This window comes from Myotis brandtii, unplaced genomic scaffold, assembly GCF_000412655.1.
Source record: "Myotis brandtii unplaced genomic scaffold, ASM41265v1 scaffold933, whole genome shotgun sequence".
NCBI lineage: Eukaryota > Metazoa > Chordata > Mammalia > Chiroptera > Vespertilionidae > Myotis > Myotis brandtii.
In genome coordinates, this window is record NW_005371850.1 from 313,249 (window position 1) to 325,888 (window position 12,640).

Here is a 12,640-nt window from a genome sequence, read left to right on the forward strand (position 1 = left end):
GTTTTGTTTTGTTTTTAACTTAAATTTAAATTTTTAAAAATGTTGAAAGTATTACAGATGTCCCTCCCCCAACCCAATTGATTCCTTCTAGCCCACACCACTCTCTGCCCCTGCCCTTCACCACACTATTGTCTGTGTCCATAGGTTATACTTATATGCATACAAGTTGTTTGGTTAATATCTTCCTACTCACCCCACCTTCCCTATGAGATTTGACAGTTTCTTCCATGCTTCTGTGTCGCTGTTCATTATATTCCACACGTGAGTGAGATCATGTGATACTTATCTTTCTTTGACTGGCTGACTTCACTTAGCATAATCCTCTCCAGGTCCATCCATGCTGTCTCAAAGGGTAAGAGATCTTTCTTTTTTACTGCTGCATAGTATTCCATGGTGTAAATGTACCACAGTTTTTTATACACTCATCTACTGATGAAAACTTGGGCTGTTTCCAGATCTTAGCTATTGTAAATTGTGCTGCTATGAACATAGGGGTGCATACATTCTTTCTGATTGGTGTTCTGGGATTCTTAAGATATATTCCTAGAAGTGGGATCACTTAGTCAAATGTCAGTTCCATTTTTAATTTTGGAAGGAAACTCCATACTATTTTCCACAATGGCTGCAACAGTCTGCATTCCTACCAGAAGTGTACTAGGGTTCCTAATTCTCCACATCCTCACCAGCACTTGTCATTTGTTGATTTGTTGATGTTAGCCATTATGATAGGTGCAAGATGATGTCTCATTTTCATTTTAATTTGCATCTCTCTTATGATTAGTGACTTTGAGCATTTTTTCATATGTCTCTTGGCTATTTGTATGTTCACTTTGGAGAAGTATCTATTTGGGTCCTTTGCCCATTTTTTAATTGGATTGTTAGTCTTTTTGTTAAGTTGTATGAGTTGCTTATATATTTTGGATATTAACCCTTATTAAATGTATCATTGGCAAATATGTCCTCTCATACAGTGGATTACCTTTTCATTTTGTTGATGGTTTCTTTTACTGTGCAAAAGCTTTTTATTTTGATAGTCTCCTTTCTTTATTTTCTCTTTTGTTTCCCATGCCCTAGGAGATGTATCTGTAAACATATTGTTGCAAGAGATGTCTGAGATTTTGCTGCCTATGGTTTCTTCTAGGATTTTTATGGTTTCCCGACTTACATTTAAGTCTTTTACCCATTTTGAATTTATTCCTGTGTGTGGTATAAATTGGTGGTCTAGTTTCATTTTTTTTTTTGCATGTATCTGTCCAATGTTCCCAACACCATTTATTGAAGAGACTGTCTTGACTCTATGGCATGCTCTTTCCTCCTTTGTCAAATACTAATTGAGCATTGTGGCTTGAGTCCATAATTTCTGGGGTCTCTTTTCTCTTCCATTGATTTATATGCCTGTTCTTGTGCCAGCACTGGTCTGTTTTAATTACAGTGGCTTTGTAGTATAACTTGATATCTGGTATTATGATCTCTCCCACTTTGTTCCTCTTTCTCAAAATTGCTGTGGCTATGTGGGGTCTTTTTTTGGTTCCACATACATTTTTGGAATGTTTATTCTAGATCTCTGAAATATGCCGTTGGTATTTTGATGGGGACTGCATTGAATCTATAGATTGCTTAGTGTAGTATGGACATTTTAATGATGTTATCTCTACCAATCCACGAACACGGTATATTCTTCCACTTATTTATATTTTCCTCTATCTCTTTTTCAACGTCCTATAGTTTTCAGAGTACAAGTCTTTTACCTCCTTCGTGAAGTTTATTCCTAAGTATCATATTTTTGTTGTTGTTGCAGTGGTAAATGGGATTATTTTTTTAGTTTCTCTTTCTGAGAATTTGTTATTGGTGTATAAAAATGCCTTAGATTTCTGGGTGTTAATTTTGTATCCTGCTACATTGCTTAATTCATTTATTAAATCTAGTACCTTTTGGTGGAGTCTTTGGGGTTTTCTATGTACAGTATCATGTCATTTGAAAATAATGACAGGTTTACTTCCTCCTTTCCAATATTGATGCCTTTTATGTTTTCTCCTCGCCTGATGGCTCTGGCTAGGACTTCCAGTACTATGTTGAATAAGAGTGGTGAAAGTGGACATCCCTGTCTTGTTCCTGTCTTTAGAGGGAGTAGTTTTTGGTTTTGCCCATTTAGTATGATGTTGGTTGTAGGTTTGTCATATATAGCCTTCATTATGTTGACATAAGATCCCTCTATTCCCACTTAGCTGAGAGTTTTTATCAAAAAAGGGTGTTGGATTTTGTTGAATGCTTTTTCTGCATCTATTGATATGATCGTATGATTTTTTCTTTCAGTTTCTTTATACGATGTATCATGTTTATTGATTTGCAAATATTTTAGATTTAAAAAAATATTAATTTTTGTTAGGGATGTTGCCATTTTCATTTTTTAATTTCTCCAGAATTGATTTGGGGATTTAACATCTTTATGGCAATAAATAATCCTGCCATCATTTTTAATCTGAAATCTTTATCTTTTATTCTCAGGAAGGAATAAAATTTTTCACCTATAATTTGGAAGTTAAGTAAATAACAAAATGAAGCCAGTAAAGCATCTGTTGCCCTCTAATAATAAATTGGCAAGTGTTCCAGAATTAAGTTACAACAAAGGATTTCATAATTCACCATTGTCACCTAAACCAAAGGAAAAACAAAGTTCAAAGTTAGTGCGTGAGAAAATTGAACCAATGGTCTTAAGATCTCCACCAACAGGAGAATCTGTTGTGAGGTATGCTTTGCCCATTCCATCAAGTAAGACAAAGGAATTAATAGCAGAAGATGAATTGCTCAGAAAAATTACCAAACATCTAAAGATGGTAAGTCATTTGTTTGTTCTTGTGTGGAGGGTCCCATGACCTTTTCTGGGTTTAGTGATATGCTGGGTGGACTCACTGGGTTCAGCATATAGTCATATTGATGGTTAAAATTTATTATAGTGAAAGAATACAAAGCAAAACCAACAAAGGGAGAAGGCACATTGGTGAAGTCTAGAGGAAACAAGGTACAAACTCCCAAGAGTCCTCTCCTTTTGGAGTCACACAGAACATGTCTTAATTCCTCCAACAACAAATTGTGACAAAACATATGAAATGTCTACAAGAGAAGTTCCTTGAAGACTCAGTGCCCAGGGTTTTATTGGGGCTTGATCACCTAGATACTCTCTGCCTATCATGTATCAAATTCCAGACTCCCTGGAGGAAAGCAGGTGTTAACATTAGTTATTGTTTGTACAAACAGTGTAGGGACAGATCAGTTAGTGAATGGTGGGAACCCTTCTGAAATCCATGTTCTGAGATGCATACAGATCTTTTTTTAGGGATAGGTTTTTTGAAGTCTCATGCCTGCTCTGTCACCTCATCTCTGCACTTTAGAAACTTTAGCTCTTGGTGTTGGGAAATAAATTTCCCTTTCTATGGGGTTCTTTTTGCTCAATGATCCAGAATCTATATATATAAAAGGCTAAGCGACTGGCTGACTGGCTGGTAGCTATGATGCACACTGACCACCATGGGGCAGATGTTCAACCCAGGAGCTGCTGAGCAACAGCAACTTTGCAGAGTGCCCTCTCACACTCCAGGACCCCTCAGGGGATGTCAGACTGCCAGTTTCGGCCCGATCCCCGCAGGCCAGGCTGAAGACCCCACCTGCTGGAGGGACCCTGCTCACTTTGCAGATGCCCTTCAAGCCCTGGTGCTGCCTCTGGTGCGGCCAGCCGGGGAGGGACCGTGGGAGGTTGGCTCCAGGGCATGTCTGGTCCGTCTCGCCCAGTCCTACCCTGCTGGCCACCTTCTAATTAATTTCTTTCAATGTGCATGAATCCGTGCACTGGGCCTCTAGTTAAATTATAAATGTACCAAATACCATTCATATAAACACTGAAAAAATGAGGAATAGCACAAACATAAAAAAATATAGTTTGCCAAACTTCCAAAATGTAAGTTTGCTCAAAGTTTGAGGGGTTAATTCAGATAATTTCCTTTAAAACAGTGGTTGCCAACTGGTGGTCTGCAGACCACTGGTGGTCTGTGAGGTCTGAAAGGTTGGCGACTGATGCTTTAAAAAATGTACTGCTTTCTGATTTCCATCTCTCTATTTTCCCTACTCTCTCCAGAGAAGAAAGTTGAGTCAGTTAAATTTTTAGGAATACATCGGTGGTAAAGTAAAGTTGATGCTTCAGCTATGCCTAGGCAGAAACTCTCCTTTTTAAATACCTGTCAATACAGAAATGGAAGAGTCATAGGGCCTCTCTTGCTAGGAAGTAGGGTTAAGGACTGTTGCTCATGACTTCTTCATGATGATATGAGCTGGGGCATAAGATGGAAAATTTAATTTGAGTACTGGCAAAAATAATTTTTTTCCTTTACTGATTTTAGAGAGAGAGGAAGGGAGAGGGATAGAGAGATAGAAACATTGGTGAGAGTGAAACATCATCAATGGGCTGCCTCTTGCATGTCCCCCCACTGGGTATTGAGTCTGAAACCTGGACATGTGCCCTGACCAGGAATCAAACCAGGGACCTCTTTGGTTTTTGGATCGACGCTCAACTGCTGAGACACACTGGCTGGGCAGAAATAGTCTTATTGCCAAAAAGGTCCTGACATGGTTGATTTAATATATTTTTACATTTAATGTAATAATTTTAAACTGTAAATGTACTTAATTTGCTTTTTCTCTTAGGTTGTTTCTACTTTGGAAGAAACCTATGGAATGGGCAGTGAAAATGTAGAAAAACCACTTGTAAAGTCTGAAACTGAAGAAGTATCTTTATCTGTAAGTATATGCAAATTCTAATGTAGAGAAATGAACACTGAAAAGGGCTAAGATTTTCTTTTGTGTTCACATATGTTTACAGTATAAATTCCTTATCCATTAAAAATGATCCACTTAGGATACTTAAAAATAGTGTACTGATTTTTCCATCCTCTGTCAATGACACTTCCTTAAAGTTTAACACACACACACACACACACACACACACACACACACACACACGTGGGCAAAAAAGTTTATAGTTGTGAGTACATAATCTTGTATTATTATTTATTGTTGTATTATATTTTTTTCCAAATGAACAACTGTAAACCTACTTTTGCCCACCTCTGTGTACTTTATAATCAGAAGTCATACTTATCATTCATTTTTAAACACAAAGATATTTATAAGGTATATACATAGTAGTTACTTTTTTTGGCCATTCATAATATTTCAGGAGTCTAAGGCTGGGGTTGCTTGATTTTCTGCAACTAGATAGACGAAAATGAGAGCAGAGATATAACTGGGAATATGACATTAATGAGCCACTCCCGAGAATGTACTTGTAAATTTTCTGGGAGAATTTGCTAGTATAGCATTTGGAGCCTGGTTTCTTGCCTAATGTGTTTGAATTAACCTAAATTACATACACAAAATTATTTTGAAAACTAGTTAAATATACTAAAATATAGATGAACATACATACAGGTTCTAAAATAAAAGCAACTTTCTGTTTGTTATTCTTTTCAAAGGTTGGGGATGATCTAAATTCATTCTTGGTATGTTGTTCACAATTTGCAGCTCAATTAGAAGGAGCAGTTAAAGAGGAGAGTCATGTATGTATTCTGTGTAAACTATCAAGTATAAAATATTGCTTACTATTTTAATAATCTTAATAATAATATAAATAAAGTAACAATATTAATAATAAACATTTAAATTATTAATTATTAACACTAATTTATTAATAAAATATTTAATGTTATATTGGTTATTTGACTTGACTGTGATTATCCAGATAGCATTATTAGTCTAGATACAATGCCTTAATTAGTTATAAAGAGCATTAGAAAACATTATTTATTTTTCCTTATTCTTTTTTAAATCTTTATTTTTTGAAAGTATTACATATGTCCCCCTTTTTTCCTCATTGACCCCTTCTAGCTCACCCCAGGCCTTCACCTTCCTATTGTCTGTGTCTATGGATTGTGCATATGGAAATACAATTTCTTTGGTTGATATCTTCCTACCCACCCTCGCCTACCCTCTGAGATTTGACAGTCTGGTCCATGCTTCTCTGTCTCTTGATCTATTTTGTTCATTAGATTTCACATATGAGTGAAATCATATGGTACTTATATTTCTTTGACCAGCTTATTTCAGTTAGCCTAATCCTCTTCAGGTCCCTCTATGCCAGTGATGGCGAACCTATGACATGCGTGTCAGAGGTGACATGTGAACTCATTTTTTTGGTTGATTTTTCTTTGTTAAATGGCATTTAAATATATAAAATAAATATCAAAAATATAAGTCTTTGTTTTATTATGGTTGCAAATATCAAAAAATTTCTATATGTGACACGGCACCAGAGTTAAGTTAGGGTTTTTCAAAATGCTGACACGCCGAGCTCAAAAGGTTCACCATCACTGCTCTATGCTGTCTCCTTCTTTTTTACTGCTGCATGGTATTCCATGATGTAAATATAATACAGCTTTTTTATCCACTCATCTACTGATGGGCAGGCACTTGGGCTGTTTCCAGATCTTAGCTATTGTAAATTGCACTGCTATGAACATAGAAGTGAATACATTCTTTCTGTTTGGTGTTTCCAGTTTGCTAAGATATATTCCTAGAAGTGGGATCACTTGGTCAAATGTCATTTCCATATTTAATTTTTTGAGGAAACTCCATACTGTTTTCCATAATGGCTGCACCAGTCTGCATTCCTACCAGCAGTGTACTAGAGTTCACTTTTCTCCACATCCTCACCAGCACTTGTCATTTGTTGATATGTTGATGGTAGCCATTCCGTTAGGTGTGAGGTGATACCATTGTCATTTTAATTTGCATTTCTCTGATGACTAGTGAATTAGAGCATTTTTTTCCATATGTCTCTTGGTCATCTGTATGACCACTTTGGAGAAGTTTACAATTTAGGTCCTTTGCCCATTTTTTAAATGGCATGTTTGTCCTCCTTTTGTTAAGTTGTATGAGTTCCTTATATATTTTGGATATTAACCCTTTATCAGATGTATCATTAGCAAAGAGAATTTCTTTTCATTTTGTTGATGGTTTCTTTTGCTGTACAGAAGTTTTTTTTTATTTTGATGTATTCACATTTCTTTGTTTTCTTTTTTATTTCCCTTGCCCTAGGACATGTATCTGCAAACATATTGCTATTAGAAATGTCTGAGATTAAACTCCCTATGGTTTCTTCTAGGATTTTTATGGTTTCCCGACTTACATTTAAGTCTTTTAGCCATTTTGAGTTTATTCTTGTGTATGGTGTAAGTTGGTAGTTTAGTTTCATTTTTTTACATGTATCTGTTCAATTTCCTTAAGATCATTTATTGAAGAGACTGTCTTGACTCCATTGTATGCTCTCTCCTCCTTTGTCAAATAATAATTGAGTGTAATGGCTTGGGTCGATCTCTGGGTTCTCTATTCTGTCCCATTGATCTATATGCCTGTTCTTGTGCCAATACTGGGCTGTTTTGATCACAGTGGCTTTGTAGTCTAACTTGATATCTGGTATTGTGATCTCTCCCACTTTGTTCCTCTTTCTCAAGATTGCTGTGGCTATTTGGGGTCTTCTTTGGTTCCACATAAATTTTTGGAATGTTTATTCTAGATCTCTGAAATATGCCGTTGGTATTTTGATGGGGATTCCCTTGAGTCTATAGATTGCTTTGTGTAGTATGGAGATTTTAATGATGTTATCTCTACCAATCCACGAACACGGTATATTCTTCCACTTATTTATATCTTCTTCTATCTCTTTTTCAACGTCCTGTAATTTTCAGAGAACAAGTCTTTTACCTCCTTCGTGAAGTTTATTCCTAGCTATGTTAATTTTTTTGTTGCAGTGGTAAATGGGATTATTTTTTTAGTTTCTCTTTCTGAGAATTTGTTATTGGTGTATAAAAATGCCTTATATTTCTGGGTGTTAATTTTGTATCCTGTTACATTGCCAAATTCATTCATTAAATCTAGTAGTTTTTTTTGATGGAGTCTTTAGGGTTTTTATGTACAATATCATGTCATCTGCAAATAATAACAGTTTTACATACACCTTTCCCATTTGGATGCCTTTGTTTTTCTTTTTTTTTTTGTCTGATGGCTTTGACTAGGACTTCTAGTACTATTTTGAATAAGAGTGGTGAAAGTGGATATACCTTTCTTGTTCCTGTTTTTAGAGGAAGTGGTTTTAGTTTTTGCTCATTGACTATGATGTTGGCTACAGGTTTGTCATATAAGGCCTTTTTATGTTGAGGTATGATCCCTCTATTTCCACTTAGCTGAGAGTTTTTATCAAAAAAGGGTGTTGGATTTAGTTGAATGCTTTTCTGCATCTATTGATATGATCATATGATTTTTTTTCTTTCAGTTTGTTTATGGGATATATCATGTTTATTGATTTGCGAATATTGTAACAACCTTGCATCTCCAGAATGAATCCCACTTCTTCATGGTGTATGATCTTTTAATATATTGCTGGATTCAGTTTGCTAATATTTAGTTGAAGATTTTAGTATCTATGTTCATCAGGGATATTGGCCTGTCATTCTCTTTCTTTTTAGTGTCTTTATCTGGTTTTGCAATCAGGATAATGCTGGCATCACAGAAAGAGCTTGGAGGTGTTCCTTCCTCTTGGTGTTTGGAATATTTTAAGGAGTACAGTAGGTCCTCGGGTTACGCCGGAGATCCGTACCTACGGCGCCACGTAACACGATTTTCGCCGTAAGTCAGAACCCACTTACATAAGTACCTAAGTCACTCACATGGAGCCACATACACAGCAGTAATGAAGTGAAACAGTAAAAAAAGTTTAAAAGATAACAATTCCTGACCTTTACTTGTGGTAAATAAATAAAAAACATAAAGCATATATGTACATACGTCGAAATGACGGACCTTTTTTTTAAAATAAATAAATGGGAGATGGCGACATAACCACAAAATGATGTACGTTGAGTCCAACGTAACCCGAGGACTGTCTGTATAAGTGTTAGCTCTTCTTTGAGTGTTTTTGCTAATACTCCCCTGTGAAGCTGTCTGGGCTAGGGCTTTTGTTTGCTGGGAGTTTTTTGGTTACTGCTTCATTTCCATCAGTTGTTATTGGCCTATTGAGGTTATCTGGTTCTTCCTGATTCAGTTTTGAAAGATTGTATTTTTCTAGGATTTTTTCATTTCATCCACACTGTCCAGCTTGTCGATATATAGTAGTTCATAGTATTTTATTACAATCCTTTGTATTTCTGACATGTCAGTTGTTACTTCACTGTTTTTCATTCTTATTTTATTTATATGGGTCCTCTCTCTTTGTTTCTTGATGAGTCTGGCTTGTTCATCAATCTTGTTTATCTTTTCAAAGAACCAGATCTTGGTTTCATTGGTGCTTTTGTATTGGTTTTTTAGTCTTTATGTCATTTATTTCTGCTGTCATCTTTTAAAAAATATTGTTGATAGTACTACAGATCTCTCCCATTTCCACCCTTTCACCCCTCTATTCCCAGCCCCTAGCAACCCCCTCCCAGTCTTCACTACCTTATCTTCTCTAATCTTTTTTTTAAAAAAAAATATTTTTATTGATTCCAGAGAGGGAGAGAGAAGTAGAGAGAGATAGAAATATCAATGATGAGAGAGAATCATTGATAGGTTGCCTTCCACACACCCCACACCAGGGATCAAGCCCGAAACCCAGGTATGTGCCCTGACTAGGAATAGAACTGTGACCTCCTGGCTCATAGGTCAACACTCAACCACTGAGCCAAGCCTACTGGGCTCTTTTCTTTTCTTTCTTTTTTTAAAATATATTTTATTGATTTTTTTACGGAGAGGAAGGGAAAGGGATAGAGAGTTAGAAACATCGATGAGAGAGAAACATCGATCAGCTGCCTCCTGCACACTCCCCACTGGGTATGTGCCTGCAACCAAGGTACATGCCCTTGACCGGAATCGAACCTGGGACCCTTGAGTCTGCAGGCCGATGCTCTATCCACTGAGACAAACCGGTCAGGGCAGGGCTCTTTTCTTATCTTTATTATTTCCTTCCTTCTACTTACTCTGGACTTTTCTTGTTTTACTCTTTCTAATTCTTTAAGTTGTAGGGTTAAGTAGTTTTTTTTTTTTTTTAGTTTGGCCTGTAGTGCTATGGACTTCCCTCTCAGTATTGCTTTTGTTGTCTCCTAGAGATGCTGGTTGTTGTGTGTTCATTTTCATTTGTTTTCAAAACGTTTCTTATTTCTTTCTTGACCTTATTGGTAACCCATTCATTGTTTAGAAACATGCTATTTAAACTTCATGTGTTTGAATGTTTTTACTGTAGTTGATTTCTAATTTCATTCTATTATGATATAAGAAGATGCTATCCTATCTAATAATAGACAAACATGGTAATTAACCATACCTCTGACACGCTTCCCATTGGCTAATCAGGGTGATATGCAAATTAACTGCCAACCAAGATGGCGGCCGGCAGCCAGGCAGCTGAAGCGAACAGGAGGCTTGCTTGCTCCAGTGATGGAGGAAGCCAAGGTTCCCTGCCTGCCACTGCCAGCCTCTGAGCTGCAGTCTAAGAAACAATGTTGCAATTATAGAAGCTAAACAATCCCCCATCGGCCCTGCCCTGAGTGTGACAGGGGAGAGTGCCCCAACCCCCTGATCAGCACTGCTCTGTGGGTGACAGGGGGCGGCGCCCCTACCCCCTGATCCTCCCTGCTCTGTGTGTGACGGGGTGGAGCCGCAACCTTCCCATCGGCCCTGCCCTGAGTGTGACAGGGGAGAGTGCCCCAACCCCCTGATCAGCACTGCTCTGTGGGTGACAGGGGGCGGCGCCCCTACCCCCTGATCCTCCCTGCTCTGTGTGTGACGGGGTGGAGCCGCAACCTTCCCATCGGCCCTGCCCTGAGTGTGACAGGGGAGAGTGCCCCAACCCCCTGATCAGCACTGCTCTGTGGGTGACAGGGGGCGGCGCCCCTACCCCCTGATCCTCCCTGCTCTGTGTGTGACGGGGTGGAGCCGCAACCTTCCCATCGGCCCTGCCCTGAGTGTGACAGGGGAGAGTGCCCCAACCCCCTGATCAGCACTGCTCTGTGGGTGACAGGGGGCGGCGCCCCTACCCCCTGATCCTCCCTGCTCTGTGTGTGACGGGGTGGAGCCGCAACCTTCCCATCGGCCCTGCCCTGAGTGTGACAGGGGAGAGTGCCCCAACCCCCTGATCAGCACTGCTCTGTGGGTGACAGGGGGCGGCGCCCCTACCCCCTGATCCTCCCTGCTCTGTGTGTGACGGGGTGGAGCCGCAACCTTCCCATCGGCCCTGCCCTGAGTGTGACAGGGGAGAGTGCCCCAACCCCCTGATCAGCACTGCTCTGTGGGTGACAGGGGGCGGCGCCCCTACCCCCTGATCCTCCCTGCTCTGTGTGTGACGGGGTGGAGCCGCAACCTTCCCATCGGCCCTGCCCTGAGTGTGACAGGGGAGAGTGCCCCAACCCCCTGATCAGCACTGCTCTGTGGGTGACAGGGGGCGGCGCCCCTACCCCCTGATCCTCCCTGCTCTGTGTGTGACGGGGTGGTGCTCCAACTCCCCTATCGGCCCTACTCTGTGCGTGACAGGGGGTAGCACCCCAACCCATTGATCAGCCCTGCTCTGTACGTGACAGGGGGTGGCACCCCAACCTCCCCATCAACCCTGCCTTGAGTGTGACAGGGGGGGGCGCCCAACCCCCCAATTGGCCCTACCCTGAGTGTGACTGGGGTGGCATCACAACCTCCCGATCCGCCCTGCTCTGTGCATGACAGGGGGCGGCGCCCCAACTCCCCAATCGGCTCTGCTCTGAGCCTGACCAGGGGTTGCACCTAGGGATTGGGCCTGCCCTCTGCCACCTGGGAGCGGGCCTAAGCCAGCAGGTCATTATCTCCCGAGGGGTCCCAGACTGTGAGAGGGCACAAGTGGGGCTGAGGGACACCCCCCCCCGCCAGTGCACAAATTTTTGTGCACCGGGCCTCTAGTTATTTTAATATTCTTGAATGTGTAGAGAGTTGTTTTGTGTCCTAACATGTGGTCTATCTTTGAGACTGACCTATATGCCCTTGAGAAGAAAGTTGTTTATTCTGCAGCTTTGCGTGAAAGTTCTATAAATGTCAATTAAATTCATCCCATCCAGTGTGTCCTTTAGAGTCACTGTTTCCTTGATAATTTTTTGTCTGGAAGATCTATCCAGTGAAATCAGTGGGCTGTTAAAGTCCCCTACTATGACAATTTCTGATCTCTCCCTTAAAGTCCTCCAGAAGTATATATATATGCTCTTATAGTGGGTGCATATATCTTGTTAGATAGATTCCTTTAGTGTTATGTAGTGACCTTTATTGTCACTTGTGATGGCCTTGATTTTGAAGCCCATTTTTTCAGATATGAGTACTGATATCCCAGGTTTTTGTTTTTTATTTTTCGTTTTCATGGAAAATTTAGTCCATCCCTTCATGCTCTTCCTGAGTGAGTTTTTGTTCTGAGGTGGGTGTCTTGTAGACAGCATATATTTGGGTCATTCAGCTACCTTATATCCTTTGATTGGAGCATTTAATCCATTTACATTTAAGATTATTATTGACTAGAGGCCCGGTGCACAAAAATTTGTGCACTCGGGGGGCG

The 12,640-nt window shown here is 39.8% G+C and overlaps 1 protein-coding gene across 1 annotated transcript in view; it reads left to right on the forward strand.

The window, feature by feature from the left end:
- Nucleotides 1–2,518: 2,518 nt before the first annotated feature.
- The window catches only part of CCDC7 (coiled-coil domain containing 7), a 170,974-nt gene continuing 160,852 nt past the window's right edge, over nt 2,519–12,640 (forward strand). Inside the window, exons 1-3 of the mRNA XM_005885883.2 lie at nt 2,519–2,834; nt 4,696–4,788; nt 5,523–5,606. Coding sequence (XP_005885945.1) covers nt 2,556–2,834; nt 4,696–4,788; nt 5,523–5,606 — 456 coding nt within the window. The 5' untranslated portion in view covers nt 2,519–2,555. The remainder of the gene's footprint in view (nt 2,835–4,695; nt 4,789–5,522; nt 5,607–12,640) is intronic.